Source organism: Condylura cristata, unplaced genomic scaffold (genome assembly GCF_000260355.1).
Source record: "Condylura cristata isolate star-nosed mole 26May11 unplaced genomic scaffold, ConCri1.0 scaffold00022, whole genome shotgun sequence".
Taxonomy (NCBI): Eukaryota; Metazoa; Chordata; class Mammalia; order Eulipotyphla; family Talpidae; genus Condylura; species Condylura cristata.
Window position 1 is genome coordinate 5,350,544 of NW_004567123.1, and position 24,048 is coordinate 5,374,591.

The following is a 24,048-nucleotide window of genomic DNA, read 5'->3' on the forward strand; positions in this document are numbered from 1 at the left end:
TCAGAAGTTTGCAAGTAGCCCAGTGACTGAAATTGTTTCCAGTTTTGCTGCTGTTACAACCTGGCAGGGAAGGCAAAGACTGGAACTGGGTGCCTTGCTGAGCTGTGCAAGTGTGGCCATTTGGGTTGTTTGGCAGCTGCAGCTGCTGTTTTGAGTGTCGCTTGTCTGGTGCTGTGCTGGGACATCTTGGCAGCTCCAGTGAGCATCTCTTGTTGTATCTTCTGTTGTCTTCATGAGTTGGATCTTGGCCTATAGTCTGGCTGCCATGTGCTCCAGGTCCTCAGTGGTAGGAAGATGCCATCTTGGGAGTGTTTGTGTTTAGGACTTTAAACACTGAACACTTTTTTGTTGAGGTCAACAGCCATTTTTGGCCTCAATAACTTTGCTTTCCCTGGTTTGTTAAATCAATCCCATTATTGTTGTTCTTTGACCTGAGTAGCCTTGCAATTGTGTGCATTGGTGAAGAACTCAGATGGTGACCTATTTATCAGAGTCCTTGCGAGTTTTAGTGCCCCTTGCTACGCTGTATCAAGATGAGGAGTCTAATGCTCCTAACTAAACGGTGAAAGAAAAGGCTATTACCAAAATCTAGTCCATGGAATGTCAGCTCAATGCTGCTTCTACACCAACCTACCTTTTAAATTTTCCCCCACAATTTAGACCAGGATCCCCAACCTTCCCCTGACCCTACCCCAGTCAAAATCCTCCCCATGGCAGTTGACAGTCTGAAGAATGTTCAGTAGGCAAGTGACTTCTTCACGACTGAAGGTCATGAAGGGTCAGTGTCCCCTTGGCACAGACACTGTGTGTTGCATGAGATTGCTTTTAACCCCGAGAAATACCCTGGTGTAATCCCCCAAATGCAGAAAGCCAAGTAAGCTCAGGCCAAGGGAGAGGGCCACCCTAACCATGCAAGGATCTGGCACCTGCTCCAGCCTGTTTCTAATTTTGGACAAAAAACCTGACACTCCCTGTAGTTCAGGTGCCTCAATTACAAATCCTCTGGCTACCTGGGTGTGGCGAATGCTGGAAAGGTGTTCAAAGAAGTGAGAAGCTGGAAGAAGATTCCACAAATGGCTTCCAGGATTAGACAGAAAGAAAAATCACCTTTCAAATTTTCTCATGAAGGGAGCAGTCCTAGAGATTTCCTGAAGAAAAAGGGGTTTATGGGGAGGTTGAGTAATAGAGTAAAAAAAAAAACTAAGCCAGGCAAAAATGAATATCATTGCATAAAAGAGAAAGGCGAATCCCCATGGGGCCATGTCCCCCAGGCCTTACTCCCCAGCGGTGTGACAACCCATTGCAATGTTGATCCTTCATGGCTCCTGCCTCATCCCACACAGGTCTTCTGTGAATAAATATTCTAAGCAGCCAAAACAGGAAGAGTTAAATTTAGAAATGCAACTGTCACTTTGCATTCAAAAAGGAAAGAGAAAAATAACTCATCAGGTCTTAAAATTCAGACAGGGCCAAAATATCCTGCTCCAAGTTTTCAGGGTGTGGGTTATTTAAGCAGCCAAGGCATCGAGGATGCCCAAGAATAAACTTCGTCACTATTACCCTCTCCTCCAAATCCTATCTTCTCCAAAAACATTCTTTCTTTGCTTTTGCTTGGTAATTAGCATCTCCCATAAGCTTTTTTTTCCTCCTATAAAATCTTTAGCCATTGACTTTTAGTTGTGGGATTTTCCAATTCATAGTCTTAAGAAGAGACAAAAAAAGCACAGAAGAGTATACACTCTACCTCGCCACATTCCAACTAACTGACCCTGCCCCACCATGGAGCATGTGGTTAACTGGACCATGAAAGTGAGCCAAGTGATGTGGACTAGGGGAGGACAAACAGGCAAAAGGATTTAAAAGGACTAAAGGGATCTTTATCTGTTATATTACAGAGAAATCAGTGGTCCAAAGGCCGGCAGAGGTTGGCACCTTTGATTTTCCCACATTATCCTTTAAGTTGAAGACTCTAAGAAACTTGAACTCTCTAGAATTTGAGAACAGAATAGCTAACATTGCAACTTAGTGGGCCCCCACTCTGCTCTAGTGTCCTGTATTACCTTCATAGTATTCATTAAATAATCATCCTCACAACATCAAGCAAAGACTGTAACAGGGAGGTCCCCAGGAAAAGGGGAAGTTCCAGGTTCCCTGCCCCACCTAGAAGGAAAGTAAAGCTGAGAAGAGAAAAAGGAGAGAAGCGAAGGAATCTGAGGAAGAAGGAAGCAGGATGGAGAGCCAGGAGACCTGAGGAAACTACATGGAGCAAAGGGAGACGTGTGAAGAAACCATGTTTATTTCTTGGTCCTGGACTGGTTGAAAGAGATGTGGGTGACAGAGCCACGGAGAGGTTGAGTATGGCAGTGTTTACATTGATTTTGATTTTGCTTTTTTCCTCCCAGACTTCTCTGGCCATTTCTGACCCTTTTCTATGGGTCCTGGCCAGAAGGTGCTTTAGTCTTGTGACAGGCTTTCAGGCCTTGCTTTGGACCAATCCCTTTTGAGTAGACTTTTGCCCACGAGGGGATGGGTAACTTCGGATGTTTGATCTAGAAATTATATTCTTTGTCTTCCATATTGTATACTCACTGTATTAAAGTTCCTTTTCATTAAAGTCTTGTATGTTTTGTCTTGATGCAGTGGATGGCAGAACCTATTTAAAGCAGGCAGATTTGGGGATTCACTGGTGCCCCTCTCTCCCTGCCCTGTAACAAGACCATACACCATTGTGCATGCAGACGGCCTTACAATGAACTCTCTGAAGAAGGTGGATCCAGGACTTCTAGAACTAAAGTTTATTCAATATGGGGACTCTCTTCATGAAAAATCATACCAAATTATGAATATAATAGGTGTTGGAAGTTCCCTTGGCCAGAGAGGAGCCCACAAGGCTCATGCTTCCTGGTAATTTACTCTGGATTCTTCTATAGTCAGGCAGGTAGTAACATCATCTTCTTTGAAAGATGAGGAAACTGAGACTCAAGTTAGGAAACCTGCCCCAGGCCTCTGCACAGCAAGAAACAGAGCCAGGTGGCTTAAAGTCCACCTGGAAGGGAAGAAAAGGTCTTATTGTCTCAGAAACTTAAAAATCTTTTGGTAAATTTGTAAAACTTAGTGTTTTCAAAGCCCCAATTTTTTAAAAGAAATGAGGAAAGCAACATTCACTGGTTTAAAATCTGCTCTATATTTGCTCTCTGTTCAGTTGCAATTACAAAGAAAAGAAAAGAAAGAGGATGCTAACTCACAAGAGAAGTGGTCCCACCCCCACGGATTCTCTGAGTTGGGAGATAAAGTCAGCCATGGCCTCTGGCTGCTTCTATGAAATTCGGGTCAGTTTCCAGGGGGGTGCTAACACTTATGCCGTCTTGTTTGCCCAGGAAATCAGAGCCAGTAGTCAGCAAGGCAGCAAGGTACTTGACAGCAGAGCTGCTCACCACTAATACGGACAGCAGAGATCAGAAATATGAAGACAAGACAGGCATCAGGGTAAACCTGACACACACAAGACTTTTCTCTGACACACCTGGGAGCAACCTCCCAAAGGAGGTCAAATATTTGCACTGTTCTCTTGAAATGGTCATTTCCCTTCCTGGAACTTCTAGAAAATAAAGCCCACTAGTGTATCCTTAAATTTAGCATCATCTTTCCTAAAGGGAAACAATGGAAAGGCAATGCAAAGACAACCCAAGAGGGAGATGGGATTCATTCTTTGGCTCCGTGACCTACTACCACCATGACACATGAGACGGGTCATTAGGTGCAGTCTTGGAAGACCTAGGGTGACAAAATATTAATTACCCACAAGCGACTAAAAGACCCACATATATTTTACTGGGGAATGGATGAATGGAGGGTATTAAGTCAGACAATAGGATCACAATATGGCAGTCAGAATGAGTAGAGTGAAGTAGCATCTACACAAAGACCTCAAAAATGTGGGTGGAAAATATTGCAGAATGTTAACATAATAAAATAACATGGATGTAAATTTGAAAACATACCAAACAATATTATTTATTTCTTAGCTATACAAACACGAGTTTAAGAAAAAACTCAGTATGAGTTAGAACCCCCCAAACAAGGATGATGGTATCTTCTGAAGGTAGAAGGCTGGATGAGGCCAATAAAGAAAGATATCAATTTGATCTGTAACATTGAATTTTTTTATAAGTGAAAAAGGTTAGAAGCAAACTTTAAAAATACTGTATTAATTCTGAAAGCAAATACACTGGACTTTGTTATATTTTTCCCTTATAACTTTCTGTATTTATTTATTTTATTGATTAAAAAAATAAACATCACTGAGAATTTCAAAGTGTCATTCAGGGGCCTTCCCTAGTAGCACAATGGGTTAAAGCGCAGCATTGTGAGGCTAGCCTAGCTGTAGCCCTTCAGCAGGAGTTCAATCCCCAACCAGGGAGGTGACCCACATGGTGCTGTAGACCTCTCCTGTCTCCCCTGCTGCTTCCCTCAGTAGTGTAATTCAGTAGATCTGCCTGTTCTGCCCCCTCCCCCACTCTCTCTGGTGAATCTTCTCACCACCTCTGCACCTCTGGACTGTACCCCAGTTCTGTATGCACAAATAAATAAATCTTTAAAAAAGTGTCATTCATTCAATCATTCATTCAACAAAGATAAAACAACAAATATTTGAGACTCAACTACCAAGTTCTGGGTATTAGCCCTGGGGATACAAGAATGAACAAAACAGCCCCAGTCCCTGCCCACACAGGGTTTATCACCTGCAGGCAAAAAAAATAATAATAATAAAATTAAAATATATATACACACACACACACATACACATACTGGTGCAAGTCCTGCCTAAAGATTCTTTCCTGAAGCTTAGTACAGGGAGGAGCCAAACTCTGGATGCCACCCTTGGGTGTGGTCAGCTTTTAACTCCTGCCCTTCCACCCTGCCTGGGCACTGGAGGGTTGCCTGATTTAAGAATGCTAGGAGAATTAGGAGACGCTGCAGACACAGCACTTTGCCCAGCCCTAGTCTAATGCCTGGTGTCCAGACTGTGGACTTAATGGCTTTTAAGTCCAGTTTAGGAATGTTGGGTTTGCATTTGACATAATCATATCGAACAGCCTACACAGACTGACTTGGGCCCAATTTCTTGTTGCTCAAACATTGTAACAGGAGGCTGATTTTCTTAAGAATGGAAAAGGTATTAACATTTGGTCCAAAAAGTAACCAGAATAGTGGTACTGGTGGGAGTAGGGGGGTGGGGGTTGCAAATTATGCCATGCGGAAGTGAGAGGGGAGGGTATGCAGCTGAAAAACTGAAGACAGGGAATCTTGAGTGAGGAAGACCTTAATGCCTGAAGGCATGCCATGTGGAAAAGGAATAAGATTTATTTTACAGAACTAAGAATGACTAAAAGGGAGCTTACTTTGGCTCAGCACAAAAAAGAGAATTTTAAAAATCCCAATTATCTAGGGAACGAAAGGCCTCTAAAAGGAGGTGGGGAATGAGCTCCCTGTCATTAAGGATATCCAAGGATAAGACCAGAGGTTATGGGTTGTGCTGCAAAGAGAATGCAGACATAATACGGGCTGCTGGGTCACATCATTTTTAAGAGTCTCTAGTGTTGAGAACTTACGACTCTAACTGACGATCTTTAGAGGCGATAAAGCAGCCACAAAGGTGAGCTGCTCCTGCCCAATCAGGTAGTTACTCACTGCTCACTAACTGCTTAATGGCACCTCTGTTTTTATAACACCTATGCAGATTTTCAAACTTTTCTCATATGCACTTTCATATTTCTCAAGAGGGTGAAGAAGTGGCAGGGCCATTCCTATGCCAAAGGAGAAATGCAGAGAAGGAAATGAGAGAGAGTACGGCTAGGACTGAAGCAGTGGAAGGGACAGAGAAGCTGCACTGCTATGCACCTTTCAGCCCACTACTTCCCAAGGTAGAGTGAAGACTGTGGTGTTCATGACAATGAGCAAGTTAGGGTGGCAGAGTCAGCCTCAGAAGCTTACAGCATGGGGATAAGGCAAAGGGCTGCTTCCCACAACTGCAGCCACTGCTGTGATCTCATCTGGACAGAGAAACGCAGCAGCTCCTGCTCCCACCTCCCAGCCAGATATGGAACAGATTCTCAATCCCCAATCTGCTGTGGTCAAAACAGCTGGAAACCTCAGCTGTCCTCTAAGTGGCCATGTTGGCCCTAAGCCAGACTCTGAGAACCAGAGAAACATGTCCCTCTTTGTCTCTTCTCTGCAGACACAGATTTCCTGGGGAACAAAATGTCAGTCAAGAAAAGAGTGAACTGAAGTGAATCCTGTGCTGGCCCCAGAATCCTTCAGCAGTGTGGCCATGGAGGTACATGTAGCAGTCAGTACAGCTGTGTAACAAACCCCAAAACCCATGTTGGTGCAAAACAGCTACAATCTTTTATTGCTATCTCTCCTGGTCCTGGGTGTGACCCGGCTCAAGTAGGCAGCTCTCACTGACCCATGAGGAGTCTCCTGTTGTCACCATCTGAAGGTGGCAGGAACAGGGTCATTTGGAAGGGGTCTTCGCTTAAACAGTGGTTGAGGTTGGTTGTCAACTATCATTTGGACCACAGCTGGTAGGTGGCTGGAGCACCCATAGGGGACCTTCCATGGTGCCTGGGCTTCCTCCAAATGTGGCAGCCATGTTCCAAGAATCATTATTCCAAGAGATAAGATGGGTGAAAGCTGTACTACCCTGTAAGACCCAGCTCTGGAAGTCATGCTTAGGAAAGGTTTTGAAGAAAAACCTATAAAACTAACTTCTAAAATAGTACTTAAACACCATGTATGTTTTTCTGTTACATTCTGCCTTTTGGAATGAGTCACAAATGTCAGCCATATTCAAGAGGAGGAAAGAGAGCCCGTTTCATGTCAAGAGAAATATCAAAGCACCTGTAAGAATGTTTTAAAGCGCCATAAGCTAAAATCCTTCCTCTGGGACTACAAACAGCATCCCATATTCTTCAAGGGATCTAGAAGCTCAAATTTCAGGTGAGACTTACCTCCCACTGTGCCAGGCTTTGGACTGAAGAATATCATAATGTAGGATTTTTTGTTTTTTTGATTTTTTGTTCCCACATTTTGGAACTCCAAGTATGAAAACTTTAGGACCTCAATACTAGGGCTATGGGGCTCCCTACTCTAAATATATCGAATCACTTTTGAAAGATGATGTGTTGACTACAGATTTCATTCCATACAACCTACAGCCCAGTGGGGTATTAAATGGTTACCTGAGGCTATAGCCACATTTGCTTTTGACTCTGCAGCCAACAAAGTTAGTACATGCCTCTAAAATAACACCTGTGCCGGGACTCACAAGCCTCATGCTGGCAACGACACCACATTTCCCAATTTCTAGCCAAGGTTCAAATGGAGTCTCCTCCTTGCGTTTACGGAAGTTCCAGGCCCCAGGCCCCAGCAACACTTGTAGAAATAACTCTTTTATTTTCATCAATTGCAAAATAAAAAGAAACTGCCTGCTGTGGAAAGGCTCTGTTTTCCAGCAGAAGGAATTTAGGCAGGATTTTCTTAGTATTTCCCCTTTTCGATTTTGACATGGCTCAAGCTTCCTGGGGCACCCAAGAAGTCTGACACATACACACAAGCAGCCAAAGATGAATGAGGAAGGAATGTTTCCTGGTCTTCATGAAAGCCTCTGCTGTGTGACCCCAGCCTGAAAGAAATCCTGGGTTCCTCCAGTCTGAACAGCTGTTGTGGTACACAGAGCTTGGAGAGCCATCAATGCATACATAAGAGTGCAGTAAAAACTATTTGGGAGGGGGTTCCTGAGTGCCGGGGTCCAGAAAGACATACCCATGCACACACAGAAGTACACAGTACCATTACTATGTCTCCCCAGGTTAGGATCAATTTCCCAAACTATTCAACAACAATGAAACCACTTAGCTGGAGAGGGGGAAGAAGGTGTTTAGCAATGGCTGTCAGAGCTTCATTCACTTCCCCTCACCCTTTGCTTGTTGGGACACACATCCGCCTGTCAACTTCTGCCTATCAACTTCCGCCTGCCAACTCCTGTGCTCCTTCACCAAGGAGCTGTCTTTGGTCACAGGCTCTACTCTGTCAATGTGAGGGATGGGCTGGATGTCCCAGAGCATTGCTGATACTGGGGACAACCCTTGATGTATGTACACCCCAGCCCCTTCACACCTGCATAAGAGAATCTGAGCTGTCTTCTACACTCTGATGCCAATGAGATTGGAGAAGCTTAAATGAGTTAGTCCTGGTTCCTTCCAGACGGGCCTGTCCCAGTAGTCAGTCCCAGTGCTCTCCTCCCTTTTGTAGTCCAGTGTCCCTGATTCTACATGTGGTCATTGGATGAGCTCCGAGGTCCTGCTGCAAACTCAGGTGTGGGGAGCTCAAAATGGGCTCTTGGTTTAGGTAGGGATACACTTGCCACTGGACTGGTCTAACATTCATTTCCTTCAGTTTCTTTAAAAAGATGCTAATTTTTAATTCATAGATTTTATTTTTCTATTATAGTAATTTCAGCCAAACATTCTACCAGGAAGCTCAGAAGCACCAAGATGATAATCTGTACATGTACTTATATATGTACTGATAATGCTCCAAGATGGAATATGAATCCTATCATAGATCTGGGTGGAGCCTACCCATCCCTGGGTATGAAAACTGGAGGGGAGGCCATCATTCCACCAGCCATGGGGGTTCCCAGTTAGGAAGAAGCAGTCGGTTTGTGCCAGGTTTCCTAGTTTGGTACCTGATATCTGTTGAAACTACCTTCTATGGGTTAGTTCAGTCATGCCCTTCACACACTCTTTAGCCACACTGACCCAAACTGTTCCTCTGGGCCTGTTCAGAAAAGCCTGCTGCTGTAAGCATCTGGGGAAAGAGACTAGACTTGTCTGGCCTTTATCCTACTCAAAAGAGTCCACCTCAGCCTGGAAGTGTCCCAGTTGAGAGGAGAGGCAGAGTCCCAACAAACTGTCCTCAAGCCTGCAGTCAGCCTGTATCTCAGCCTTTATACCACCAGCCCAAGCTTTCAAGGAGGAAGGGAACAGATGGGAGATACCAGTACTGGGCAATAGACCCAGGGCTAGAAGGCAAGATTAGATCCATGACAGGACCAGACAGGAACATTTCAACTTTTATAAACATACACTTAAAGTACAGCTAGGGTAAAACTCCATCCCTTCTCAGGGGGAAAGAAATCTTAAATACAAAATACGGGAACTCCAAAGATGGAGTCTAAAAGTCATGGCTCGTGAGGAATGTTGAAAATGGGGGACAGCAGCATAAGTTCGGGATTTTAAATTTGGCTTAAGGAACAAAAGGCTCTCCTTTTATTATCTGTGTGTTGAGGGGTAGATGAATAGAGTTCTGTGGAGCTTGCAAACCTAGCTATCCTTCCCTTGATCAGATTCCCACTGCACACTTTCCAGTCAGTGGCAGGTAACCTCAGTCAGTAGTAGTCTCCAACTTGACAGCATATTAGCCTCACTTGGAAGCTTTTAGATCACTGATGCCTGGTTCCCAGCCCCAAAAGCTTGGGTTTATGTGGCCTAGTGTGGAACCTAGGTAGAAAATGTCCCCAGGTGACTCCACTGAGCTAAGTTAGAGCTCTTCTCATTTGGATGCTTGTGAAATCCCAGTTGGCCCAGAGGTTCTAAACTAGTAGGTCTCAAGTGGGGTCTCGGAATTGCTTTTCTGACAAGTTCCCACTTAAGCTTTGCAGGCCCTGTGATTTATGTTGCAAGTCACTATTCAAGTTTGCCATTCTAGAGCAAAGCCATCACAGACAACACATAAATGTGTTTGTGGCTGTGTTTCTATAAAACTTTATTCATAAAAACCACTAACAGGGCAGATTTGGTAAAGGACCATTGTTTGCTAAGCCCTTGCTTAGAGGAAAAGAAGTTAGAATCATTAATCCCTAAACTTCTTTCCATATTTATAACTATGTATTCTCAATTCTTTAACTCAACCTGCCTAGCTTAGCTATACTCCGGGCATCATAACACAGTCATTCCTGACCTGACCTGACTTGACCTGACCTGACTTATACCAAGTGACAAATGAGCAAATGGAAGTGAAAATGCTCTGAAAATTATAAGTGGCTTTGTGAGTAGGCCCACAAAAGCAAAGAACTTATCATCTTTTACCTGTGTTGCAGACACCATTCACTGGGTTAGACTCCCCAGACCATGTAAACAAAGAGTTTTCAAGAATGAAATAATAAAAACAGCCCTAAATAAAATTTAAAATATAATTTCTTGTAGGAGGTAGCGGCTAGAAGAAATGAACGGTGTCTCTCTCCCATTCCTCCTGGAGTTGGACACTTGCAAACTGTCAGCAAGAAGCAAGAAAGCTGGTGCTCTCTATTTCATCCTATTTGTGTATAGTGAAAATGGAGAAGGTGAGGAGCCCCCTCCCCTCCCTATGCCTCCACTGCACAGCTCTAGGAATGTCATAGTTACTAAACTACACTAAATAGCCTATCCCCTAGAACAGCCTTGGTAATCCCACAATGCTCTAATGGGCCTCCGAGCGTTAATATCCCTAATAAATGATCGCCAACAGTCTACCCTCCACTATATTTCTGATAATTAAGACCATGTCTCTACAATTTGTTAAGCATATACAATGACTGTGGTTCCAGCTGCTTTACAATCACTTCACTCATGATTACCCAACCTGTGAAATGGCCACCTTAATCTACATTTATTCGCAGATGCTTGGAAATACGGCTCAAAGAATTCAGAAAACTCATCTGACATCAGGTCAAAAGAGATGGAATTGGGATTTAGGATTTCTATAGAACCACAAGCTTCCTCCACATTATATTCAGCCTACTATATTTACCAGTGACTTCACTGGTATGCAAACATTCATTATTATGATATTACATGGTCCAATTCACAAATGGACCCAACTGGGAAAATTTCCAGCCCATTTGTGACCCTCCCAATGTAAAAAGAGAATCACATTGTGTCACCATGACCAGGTAAGAGTAGGTAAGTCAAGTGTTAAGCCACGCTCCAGAGACACAGACTTACGGCTTTTCTATCACAGGAGAATATTGCTTTTGTGATAAATACAAAGGAAAAGTGAGAAGTTCTGTTTTTCAAGACAAGTTTTAGGGGACGTAATGCAGCAGAATCTGGCCAGCTATTCCCCAAACCTGCCTTCTTTTCCTCCAAGGTATTCTGCTAATGGACATGCCCCAATCTTGCCCTGCAGTCAGAATTTGTCATGTGACCAAACACAGGCCAGTGAATATGGGGTAGGGGTGAGGGTCTAGCCCAATTACCCACCATGCTCTATGCTCTTTTTCCTTAAAGGAGAGAAGCAGAGTGACGTTGGAAGCCTAGTGTGAAGAAGAAAAGACCTTCAAAATGGAAAATTCCAATTCCCTGGACCACATCTTTTAACATGGAATTTTAAAAAGTCCAAACAGGGTCACTAAGAGACAAGCACTCAGTCAAAGAAAGGAAAAAAATATATTTTGTGCTAAAACAAATCTAAAGGATTTATCTGTTGCAGCAACTACTATAATCCTAACTAATTAATTCAATAAAGAAATTATATAAAAAACCTTAGTTCTTTTCTGGGTGTAAAGCCAGTGATCAAAAATAACTTGATTGAGATATGTCATTCCTACTACTTTGGATGCATTTGGTAAATAAAATATATTATTAAAACATACTCATTTGTTTCTTTTTACTTTTTTTTTAAAGATTTATTTATTTATTCATATAGAACTGGGGTACAGGCCAGAGATGTGGAGGGTGAGTGGATTCACCAGAGACAGAGTGGGGAACAGAACAGGCAGATCAATGAAGTACATTGCTGAGGGGAGCAGCGGGGAGACAGGAGAGGTCTGCTGCACCATATGGGTCACTCCCTGGTTGGGTTTTGAAATCCCATGGCTGGTGATAGCTTGATAGTGCTGAAACTTTAACCCGCTGGTGGCTTAAGCTTCTTAGTGCTGTGCTTTAACCCGCTGCGCCCCCAGGGAGGGCCCTCTTTTTACTCTTTTAATGTAATGATTATCTATGGCTTTGCATTATATTTCTACTGGATAGGGGTTCTCTAGATCATACAAATGTCGAATTATCGGTATGTATAAAATATGTGTGGTAGCTGAGCAGCCCTATTTGGCTTCTGGCAAGTCCTATGACTTTGGGCAGGTCATTTAATCACTCTGAATCTTGTTTTTTCTAAATTTTGTTTTGTTTTGGTTTATGTAAAAGATGAGAGACTTGAACCTTTCATGTTTTGTAGATTGGTCATGCCCAGCCCTGTGATTAAACTAGCCAACCCTGATTTTATGGTTAAAGCTCAAAAACAGTAGGATTCCAACACCTACTCTGCCCGTGACCTGTCCCCTGGCCTAGTCTGCTGGCCAATTGTGCCTCCAGGTCTTGTTCATGAGGAAACCTTGACCCTTAAGACCTTCCCCATATCATTTCTTTTACACAGACCTTTGGCTTCCTTTCCCTGTCACAATCCACATTCCGCCCTTAAATTCTGTGCTTTGCAGACATGCGAGTAGGCCCCAACCCATGAAACGCCCCTAGCACACCCCCGTAGAGCCAGGGCCTGCCAGCCTCTCTGCAGTCCTGCATGTGTCTCCTTCCAGAGACCTTAGATCCCATGAAGCCAGGCAGAGAGGGAGCTAAGACCTTTATCTGAAGAAAAATTCAGCAGCTCAGAGTGAAGCCCATGCCAAGGCCATCATTTTAAAAAGCTTCCCGCTTCCAGAGTATATTGAAAGAGGCACTCTGAGAAAAGGCTCATTTCCTTAGAATACCAAAGAATGAAAAACCAAAAGATGATAAATTTTCTGTAGACAGACTGCAAAGTATATAAATAAAATTCTGCAAAGTGCACAAATAAATATTATGAAGAATTCATTTCTGCTACAGTTGTCCACCACCCTCAATATTACATTTAGCTAACTTAATTTTCTGTGGATCAAATTTATTCAAAGTTAAATTTCTCTTAAGAGGTCATCTGAGTAAACAATTTCAAGTGTTACTTGCCAAAAAAACAATATGTTTCCAGACTCCAGATGAAATCGGCAGTGTCGGGCTAAGAAAACAACCTTAAAATTCACAGAGGGCTGGAATAATTGCAGAAAAATTGGAGCCTGGAGGTCAGTCATTTTCATGCAGTTCTGGAAGTAAAGTCACAAATTTCCACCAAAACCATGTCTCTGAGAGGCAGAGGAGGCTATCATTATTTTTTTAAATCCAAGATATGCACAGTAACATGTCTCTAAAGTGGTAACTATCACATGAAGAACAGGCATTGCGGATATTTCACACCAACCGAGAGTACTGTCACTCTATAGTGGTATACTGGAACCTAGAGTTTCCCTGGGTGCTATTCTAGGCTTCTGGTTTCAGAGAGAGGGGCAGGTTAGAGGTGGAGGAGAGCAAAAGGGAGACAGGGAGAAGGAGAAGAAGAACAGAGGAAAGAGAAGGAGGGTGTAAGTATGATATGCAATTTTTCAAATGCAAAGTAGTTATTCAGGGAACTGGAGAGGATGTGTCTTGAGGTGGAAAGTCTTACAAATCTCAAGTCTTAAAATGTTTTGGCATTAGATTTGTGTGATAGAAGAGATACAAGGGGTCGATCAGTTGCAGAGTCTATTTGATAGGTAAGGAACAGGCGATCTATGAAGCAAACCAACCCTGCCCATGAATACAGCCAGAATGGAGATCTGTTCATCTGCATCTCTGACTGTACTTTAGTCTAATGGCATTAAAGGCAGAGATTCCAAGAACATACTCTGAAAAGCCTTGTTACATCATAAGCAGCACTAGTTATGCTTTATGACAATACTCACATTAACTCCCCTATGTCCTTGATGCCATTATTTAGATGGCTGCAGCACATACTGGTACCCCAACATTTAGCTGTGTATAATCATCTCTCCTAGAGCAGAGGTAATCCTGGCACACGAGCTTTATAACACACCACTGCTCTTCTGGCATCACCACAAACAGGAAGAAAGCCCATCTAGAACCACCTTCCTCTCTGGGTCCTACACTGAAGACTTTTGACAGCAGACACTACTACATTCAACCAGTACAAGTATAAGTAATATTCATTGACTGCAGGGCAATTGGGACCTAAGGGAAACTGGCCAATGCTTTGTGAATGGACCTTGGGTCACTCCAGTTTAGTCCTCTCAACCTGCTAGGAAATCAGAAGCAGAGATGAATGCTTTTCAGATTTATTTCTAAATCAGGACCGTATGATTGCTCTAGCTCTTGAGTTTTCTTCATAGAATATCTATTCAGTTAAGACTGAGAAGCAAATTTCCAAGGGCATTCTGTAAAGAGTGCCTGCACAACTGGGGAGCAGGTGAGTAGCTGATGATGTTTTGACCAGAATTCCTCAGAGGCACGGTGCAAAGTTTGTGGTGGGGCCAAAGTTTGTGCTAGAAGGTGGGACATGAGCATGCTGCCCAGTTGACTGACTGCTCTGACCTGGGCCACCTGGAGGAAGGATCAAATGACCAAATCTGTCAGGAGGGGCTATGGATGCCCCTCAGGCAACAAGAGGACTGGGTGCCCCCAGCTGATGGCAGGATGTTGTTGAGTTCCTACTACAGAGCACTGCACAGGAGGCACGAGCTACTCACACTATTACTTCATTACCAAGCCTCACAGTAGTTTTGAAAGGTCATAATAAGCATCTCAATTTCACAGAAAAGCAGAGGCTTAGCAAACCTGACTAGTTTGCCCAAAGCCTGCCGCTTCCAAGCTTCCAAGCTGAGATTGAAACCCAGATAAGTGTGATCCCAAGAGCCACGTTAGAGATGGGGCTCTTGGGTTTACATATCTGCTCTGTATCCTTGAGTTGTTTACAACTGAGTTGGAAAGACAGGAGAGAAATCAAAAACCAAATGGAAGTTCCAGACTAGCCTGATCAGTAAATCTTCCTGTGATGCTGGAAGGATTCTGTGATCTAGGTTTCTCCTTGCAGTAGGCTCTAGTGACTAGCAGCTATTGAATATCTGACAGATGTCTGGTGCAACAGAGCGGGTGAATTTTTAATTTTACTGAATCTGAATCAAGCTGAATTTAAGTCACCACTGAAGGTCCATTTTGTGCAGCACTGAAAAACCACTCAGAAAACAGAGTCCCTCCCACAGCCAGCCGTGGTCAGAGTAGACCTTGTGAAGGATGGAGGGCCTGAACAGGTCCTGGATGCATAAGGATTTGAACAATACCCTTTCTGTTTCAGGCTGGATAGTCTTCCTGAAAAAATTTGGTTCAGAGTCAAGGGCACCAGAAATCAGGCCCAATCACTGCATCCACAGATGAGGAAATCAAGAACACCCTGCCTGGCTCCATATTCTTTTTGGACCAGCTCTGTGTACTTCCTCCCATTGTCTCCTGGAGTCGTTCCTCTCTGTCCCTGTATCCTCTCTGCCAACACCATCACATGCTGGGCTTCTGCTCTTTTTAAAAACCTGGCCACCTGTCATTTCCTCTCTTGCAATGATGGCTTTTAATGTGCTTTATTCTCCTACACCTGTCACTCTTAGAAAGGCATTTCCTGATGCAAAGAACAATGTCTCTCATACACAGATGGCCCCAGTAACCCCAGTACACCAAGGAAAAGAGCCCTGGCACCAAGGAAAAGAGGCCTCCGTCACCACTAGCCCTGTGTGGGGTCTAACTCCCACACCCTGCAGCGGGTCAGATTCCATCCTACATCCTATAGTTGTAGAAAGATGTTGAAAAATATCAGCAAAGTGATGTTGGCAATGACCAGCACCATTGCTGCCTTGCTTTTCAAACCAGTTCACAGTAAATATACACCTCCAGAGCAACATGTGGCTCTGTGCTATCAGAGGGGCACTTGAACTGATCATACCACTTGCATTTCTAGCTCATATAGCTGCCCGTGTGCTTCATTAACCTTTCAGAGTGTTTTCTATTAGCATTTAATAACAGTCACAACAAACCTTGAATTTTCCACTTGGAGGAATATAGATCATGTAGGGCCATTGGGTGTTTTCAGCTAGAGGAAGATGCTCACCTATTTTTAATTCTTCCCCGTGCTGCTGGGATCCTCATCATGGCCGGGGGGGGGAGGGGGGTGAGGCCCTGGGGCAAAGCATTGTACCCACCTTCCCAAAACAGTAGTATACACCTTCACAAAACACCTTCTGAACTCAAAAGTATAATATTCTTTAGGCTACAATGTAGTCTGTTTGTGTCATTTCAGGAGGATACCAAAGGTGAGATAGGCCTTTGGCGGTAGGATCAACAAGATGTCAGGTTTCTGAACCCATGTGAGGCCCAATTTCCCCACTAGCAAGAATGAAAGGCCAGAAGCTGAGTACAAGTCAGCAGAGGCCAAGTGTAGCCAGCCTGTCTCATGATCTGTTCAGCCTGTAAGCTAAGAACGATACTTAAAGATTTGTAAAAACAATTCCTTTAGCTATACCACACATATAGCATATGGTCTACAAAGTCTAAAATATTTAGTGTCTGGCTGATGGCTGGTGTCAACCAGTAGGGACCTCATCTATCCAAAGAGCACTTGCCATTTCTGAGGTCTGGTGATTTGGACCCCAATAATTCCTATTCTCCTTGATTCCCTTTGTGCTTGTTTTCCTTGAGTTCAGTAGTAGTAGAAATAAAATGCCTCATTTGAGAAAAGGCATGACAGACATCAGCTATAACAACTAACAAATGAATTCTCACTTCTTCCAAGAAGATGAACATTATATATCAAATTCTGTTTCTTTGTGACAGAATCAGGCGCCCAATTAAAAACCAATCCAAGAGGATTCAGAAAGCAAAGTAAAGCTGACCACAGCTTTGGTGTTTCCCATTTGACACTACCAGCGTCCACACTCGATACCAGTGCAGAATCAGGAACCTCAGTGGCTTTGACTTACCTTTCCTGTACTTTTCTAGGAAAAAAATACAGAGGTAGAAACACATTTGAACAGTCTCCTGAAATCTCACTTTTAAGTTGTTTAGGTACCTGCCCTAAATTCCCTTAAAGTATCTGTGCATTCAAAATCAAAAGAAAAACATGGCATCAAACTCTACCTGAGCCGTGACCACAGAAGTCAGTCCCCATTGCCCAAAGCACAGGCATTGACATTACCTGGCTCAGTGCAGTTCTTGCTGCTCCGGAGTCCTGCGTCTTCTGAAGTGAGAGTGTCGTTCACTTGTAATAACTTCCTCCCCACTATCCAGTTTCTGTCTTCACCTACGAAGTCCATGAAATTAAGGTCTAGGAAGAAAAGAAGAACTACACATCACCAACTGCTGGGTTATTCTTTACCCATGCTGGGTTCCAGTGCCCTAATCAACCCCTCAGGCCTTACAATGCACAGCTACCATGAACAGCAGGGGTTTGAACTATGCAGGTCCATTTATATAAAGATTTTTTCTATCTAAGGTTTCATATTCACAGATTCTACCAACTGCTGAAGTGGTTTGGTTGAATCCACCAATCCAGAATCCACTGACGGAGACAGAGGCTGACTGTATATACAAGGGTTTTCACCTGCATGGGGTTAGGGGGTCAGCACACCTAACACCCTCCCCACTTCTGATCAAGGATCAACTGTCTTTCATTCATCTTGCTTTTAACTGCATGAGGGTTTCCTCTGTTGGATCTGACCCAATCAACAGAGTAAATGATTGGTAGAAAGTGAAGTAAAAATAAATCACAGCTCCAATGGGATAGCTATGTGGTATGCATTATAAACTGGATTCAAATCTTAAACTGGATTAAACTCCAATTGTCTATACTATAACAGTCCTAGTAAAACAAACTTTATTGCTGCTGTCCTTCCCTACTTTTAATTCTCTGCTCCCAATAAAACACTGAGAACTATTTAACAACCAAATCTTTAGGTGAAAAAGTCCTGTTTACCATCTCTGACCAATTTTCACAGTGTATTCCCAAATTCCCATCAGGACTGAGTTCAAGCACACAATATAATCTCACTGAATATGAACTGGGATTAAATGGACACATTTAGGTTCACCAACGTGGCATGACTGGCCCCAGACTAGCAACTTCTACTACCCGAACAGTATTCCCTTGAATCACCTGCAAATGATCTGTTCCTGGGGATTGGCCAAGCTAAGACACCATTTCAACATCCTCATAGCAGAGGCCAGAGAATGACACATAGCAAGATTTGATTAAAAGAGAAATGACGAACAAGGAACAAGCACATCAGGGGATGAGCATGTAACAAAGCTGAAGTCTCTAACTGAGATGATTATGGAAGGATGAGAGACACAAATGGATGGGGTCTTCTGGCTGTGGAAGGAAGAGAACAAAAAAAAAAAGGGAATGGAAGAAATGTAATCTTGGGGAGCTCAACACTTCATCAGAGAAGAGAGTAAAAGAATTCAGTACGGGACCAAGAAAAGGAAAAGATCAGGAAAATGGCATCACAGGAGGTAAACAAAAAGAGAACTTCAAAAACAAAGAGTGGCCAATAGCATGGACTACTCTGCGGACATATCATGTAAAGACATGGGCAAAGGAATGACAGAGCTGGACATTTGGAGGTCACTGGGAGGTAGAAATAGCAAGGAAAGGTGACGCTTCCTAGTGGCTTGGCACTAAGGAAAGAGGTGACCTGAGGTAATGGCTACCTCTTGAGTGTCCAGAGTTTTCTGTGGTCAGAAAATAGTTCTAAATATAAGACACAGGGGTAATTTGTAGGCCCGGCAGCCTTCACACCACGTCAGAGAGCACACCACTTACATCAGTGCAGCACTCTGAAATGGCTGATGAGGAGCTGGAGGCCCTCCTACCCATTCTGAAAGTCATCAGATTCAGTCCTCTCTTTCCATAGTGATTCAGTTTCCCAAAGAGTCCACGTTCCTCGTTAAGCTGGATCCTCACACCATCACCCAGGAAAGAAAGTAGATGCATGACATCCTCTACTTTGTCACTGCTGGCTCAGAGTAGCTGCTCACTAATTACATGTCAAAATAATTATTCCCACTGGATGGTGTCATTTATATGGAAATAGAGAAAAGTCAAATTAAGAGGCAGACAAACTCTAAAACCAACCTTTGAAAGCTGATCAAAGATATGCAACTTAGGGAAAGCACAGTGGGCTGCTGTAGAACATTACAGACAGTGGAAGAGCTATGGTGACCACACCTGAGGGGGGACAGCGTATACTGGAAAACACTAGCAAGGACGTAAAACAACGGTACTTTAATAAAGATATATATGACAGTGATAAAGTAAAAAAAAATAATCCTTATTCCCACTTCATGGATGGACAAGTGAAAATTCATGGAAGTTTCTGGAAATCACAGTATTTGCAATCACCTCCCCTAAACCAATAGGATTATATAACCTCAGCAGCTCATTATGTTCCCCTCAATCAAATGGAACCTGCTCCCATGCGTAAAATTATCAAGTTATAGACCAAGATAACCCCTGGTCTTTTTCTTTATTTTAAAGAAAAAGTAGTATGTGGAGTCTATCTAGACTATATAGTAACTACAGACTCAGAAATACAAAGTCTTACAAAGCGGTCACATATATCAGCCCAGCAAAAATTGTGAGGATGATACTGAAGACAATTCAAGGTCAAAGCCGGGCATCACGTATTCCTAGTTAACCTGACTGGTTACTTCTCATCTTTAAGAACAGTGACAAGCAGAGAAAAAGCTTTCAAAAGTTCTTGAAGAAGCAAAAATGGTCAGTGGCCTTTAAATTCAATACACAGCGGTAAAATGTGAATTTTATCCACTGTTATCATAAATGACCTAAAAATATAGGAAAAGGTATCTAGTTTGTCTCAGCCTGGGTTTCCACAGAAGCTGTTCTGGAGATGAGGTTTATATGGGGGTGATCCCAGGAATAGGGAAATGGGCAGGGGAGGAGGAGCCAGTCATTGATGGGTACATTTTAAGGCGAGGGCCAAAATGTGTAAGCTACAGCTTGGCTGCTGTAGAAAGTTCTCGCAGCCAGTACAGACATACATCTGAGGTACGAATGGACAACAGAGTTTAGGTACTTCTCCACTTCAACACTGGTTGAAGGCTGTTCCAAGGGACACTAATTCCCTCCACTTAAGTGCTAACGTCGGGCAGTGCAGTGTGCCCTGTAGAGTAGGACAAAGTAATGTCTGCAAAGCACCATGGCATGGCCTCTAAGTCACACTATGGACCTCACCATCCGGGTCACGGAAAATTGCTTTGTGGTACTGTAAGCCTAACGTTCAGGAAGACTCCAAAGTTATTTGCGAAGAAGCAAGAGTGTCCCTTCCAGTGACTTCCAAACTCCTTTCTTAGGCCAAGTTTCCATGGTTCTGTAATTCTGAGAGAAAAGCTGATACCAATTAAGAGATGTAAAAATAAAGCCAGCTATTGTAGCAGAAAATGAGAGAATTTTTTTACATAATGGTTCAATATCTTCAGGAATTAGAGACTATTAAGGCAGCACCTCTGGATTCCAAAACCTACAAACTTTTATCACAACAAAAATATGTCTGACCACTGACCACTGGGAGACTAAAGCAAACACCAGCATAGGAGAAAAAAAAAAAAAAAGGATGAAAGATAGTATTGCATTCACTTACTTCTCACTGAGAACTAGGTGTGACAAAACTATATCCCATTTCATCTGTCCTAGCCAAAGTCCGGGTGAGGCAGAAAGGTTGGTTCTGGGGTCAATTTACCTTTGGAGTCAATCAGTCAGAGAAGAAGTGATTTGCCTAACATCAGAGCCAATTTGTATCACTATCACCAATTGCATAGTTAGTGTGGCTTCCATTTATTGTGTACTATATAGGATGGACTTTGCAGTCTTCACCATCTTTCATCTCACCAGTTTTATTAGTATTAGTTCCATATGCAATTAAGGAAACTGAAGCTCAGAGAGGTTGGAAGATTCTCCCAAGGGGACACAGCAAGCCAGCGGCAGAAAAAGAATGGAGCCCAAGCCTGGCGACCCCAAAGGCTTGGTAGGTCCCTGGAGAAGATGAAACCATCTGGTTCCATTATTCCGATGCAGTCAGACAGATTAACAAGGCAGCCGGCACCATCGAACAGGGTAACGGTGAATATGGACCTATCGCCAAGAAGGCCATTTCCCCAGCAATGATTAGGAAGAGCAGTGAGGCATGAGAATCACCCCATAAAAGCACCACAAAGAAAACAGTTTTAAAATCCACAAATGCACAGCCTTCAGGTCAGTGTGGATTTCCTAAAGACTAAACAGTCCCACTGATCAGGACCAGGAAAGTCATATTCTTGGATTTCGGGAGAAGCAGAGAGCATGCCGTGGGAAAAGTGAAGGGGTTCTGGAGAGGTGACCACACTTGGTGTTTGCACCGAGCTCCCCTCACTCATCTCCCGGCTTCCTTAGACTTCTCTACTACAGCAGAGGCTGCTGTGCAAAGCTACACTTGAGCAATGTCAACAAAAACACTTGGCCCCCATCCACCACATTCTTGGCTCTTCATCTGCCAGGCCCTGGAAGTTGCATGTTGGCCTAATTAGTCGGGGAGGGGGTGGGGGTGTGAAGAGGGAGGCAGCAGGCTCACATGTCACATGTCACCAGCGAGGCAGCATGTGTGACTCTGGCTCTGAGAAAGGGGTCAGCAGTGGGCCGGGACATACTGCAGGGTGCCTGCTGGGAGGAGAAGGCGTTCTTGACCTGAGACTCCAGCACAGGCACTAAGGAAGGAAAGAGGAGGCTGGGCGCCAAGTTTCCATTACAGAGCTGTGTGCTCACCCTCTTCTGCTCTTGTGCTCTCTCCCCACCCCTTCTCCCTCCCCTTAACTGGGGCTTGGAAAGACCGATGATTTCTGACACCAACAATGGATTTCCTGAGTCCCCTGCAACCAGCCTTCACCCTAAGACTAGCACACTTTTCTCCTGTGTGCACTCTTGTCCCACAGAGCTTCCACTCCCTCTCCCCAGCCCCCCATATTGGTCCCAGGCCCAGTAGAGACTTGGGGCTGCTCTCTGAGAAGGGGACTACCTCCTTAGACACCCAGATAGCCCGTTGGTGAGCAGGTTTGCTGCATCTTGTCATCGTCAATCTGTCCGGTGCCCTTGATCAAAGTGCCGCGCAACCTTCCTGCACCACCCCGTTCTGTGTTCTTGCAGGATTTTACAGTTGGTGCAGATGGAGTTAAACAGATGAGCCGGGACTCAAGCCCAGATCTGATTCCAAAGCCCAGGTATGTACGTCCCACCTTGTACCCAAGCTCTGAGGCCCAGAGAAGTAGCCTGATTGGATCAGCAGGTTGGCTTTGAGAGGATGTGTTAACGGTTACCTCCAGAGAACAGGAAGGCTGCATTACTTTTTAAAAACTAGGATGGAGGGTCTACCACCCCAAAAAGCCCAGAGGACCAGGACCATAGTTCTCCACCTGCAGATGAGGAAACCCAGTCCTGGAATACCTGAAACCACACTGCAGGGAGACTCAGTCATGAGCACCGAGATAGGGGCCACAGCAGCAGTGTCTGACACCGGTTCTCTAGGCTGGCGCAGCACTGCTCACCCGGGCTATAAATACCCCACGCTGCAGTTTACACAGCTGCCTCCACTCTGTGCACCCCTGGTCTTCACCCAGAGGTCGGAGGTCAAGTTTGCATAAGTCCAAAGCCAGCAGATCGCCTTCTGCAGCCTCAGTGAGCAGTGGTGACTCTGTCCCTCAGCATCACTCTCCAAATGGCCCCTTCCTGGCTGGTCTTGCCTGTAGGAGCTTCAGGAGAGTGAGGCTTGGGCCACTGGCTTTCACCTCTGTGGGTGAAGAGAAGGACCAGAGGTGCCAGTTTTAAGAGTGGGGATGTTTTGCAGATTTTCCAGCTGAAACAAGAGTGTCCCTGCATTGTTCTTGTTCCTTGGAAAGGAGCACTGAATGGAGAGGTTGCCAACTCTCCAAACCCACCAGGAGAAGAAGAAGCCGGAGGCTAAATGGGCTGTGCACTGGTCCATTGCCTGGAAGCTTCCAGAAATACAGAAAAGAGCAGATCCCGAGAATGCCAAGCTGTAGGAGGCCGTGGACCCTATTTAAGTTTTCTCCTGTCTCTGGAGTTTACACACTGTCCTTTGGCCAGCAGCTCTGACAAACCAGAGGGCGGGGTCACTTCTCCCTTGCCTGCACTCCAAGTCCACTCAGGGGGTCAGCAGCTCCTCTGAATTTAAAACTTTTTCCAGCATCCAAGAACTTTCTCCCTCTGCAAGAGGAAGCACCTACAAAAGTTGTTTTGCTGGTTACTCAGATGAGACTCCCTTTCACTCAGCGGAGGAGGGGACAAGTGACCCAGACTCTGGCTCCTCCCCAGGGGCCCTGTCCCCCAGAGAGCTCCTGCTCAGAGGGTCTGGGAGCAGAAGCCTGGGTGTTGTTGGTGAGTGAAACACACGTTCCCAAGGGATGTCGTCTCTGTTTAGGCAGAGAGACGTTGCAGGGGGCAGGGAAAGGACCCCTGCCTGATGGTGTTAAAGGGTTGGGGGGAAGCAGGGGTCCCAGATAAATACAGTGAGGATGGGAGGGCATGCTTGGGGCTTCTGGAGTCCTAGGCACTGAAGTGGGATGTGTGGTATTCAATGGTGTCCTTCACCAGGGAGACTGAGCCCATTACCAGTGCCCACACATTGAAGGGGAAAGGGAAGTTCCAGCTTTCTCCTTACTCTCCCCAGATCCCTGCCTTTGCTGCAACTTCCCTTTCCCCAGCCACCCACCCCAACACAGCCCAGCTCACACACCCACCCCAGGCTTCAGAGGCTGGGCATGGAAAAGGACAGACTGGCAAGCCCCTGCAGGAGTGGCCTCGGGAACAAGAGCACCCAGCCCAGTGGAAGACGCGAAGAATCTCAACTAGCCCCAAAGATGGAGTCTGCTGGTTACTGGGTAGCGCAAGGCAAGACTGATGGTAAGCTGCTAAGACAAAAGGGGGAGAAGCCAACACAGTCCCCTGGTGCTCTGAGGGAAGCGCTTCCCCCAAGCGCTTCCTGCCCTGCCCTGCCCTGCTCTGCCAGTCAAGGCAATCAACCTGTCATTACTGGCTCTCTGC

At 44.6% G+C, this 24,048-nt stretch overlaps 1 protein-coding gene across 1 annotated transcript in view; it reads right to left on the reverse strand.

Moving 5' to 3' along the window:
* SLC24A3 (solute carrier family 24 (sodium/potassium/calcium exchanger), member 3) overlaps positions 1 to 24,048 on the reverse strand; it is a 457,509-nt gene that overhangs the window by 374,849 nt on the left and 58,612 nt on the right. The window contains exon 2 of the mRNA XM_004687143.2: positions 17,137 to 17,265. Within this exon, the coding sequence (XP_004687200.2) occupies positions 17,137 to 17,265 (129 nt within the window). The remainder of the gene's footprint in view (positions 1 to 17,136; positions 17,266 to 24,048) is intronic.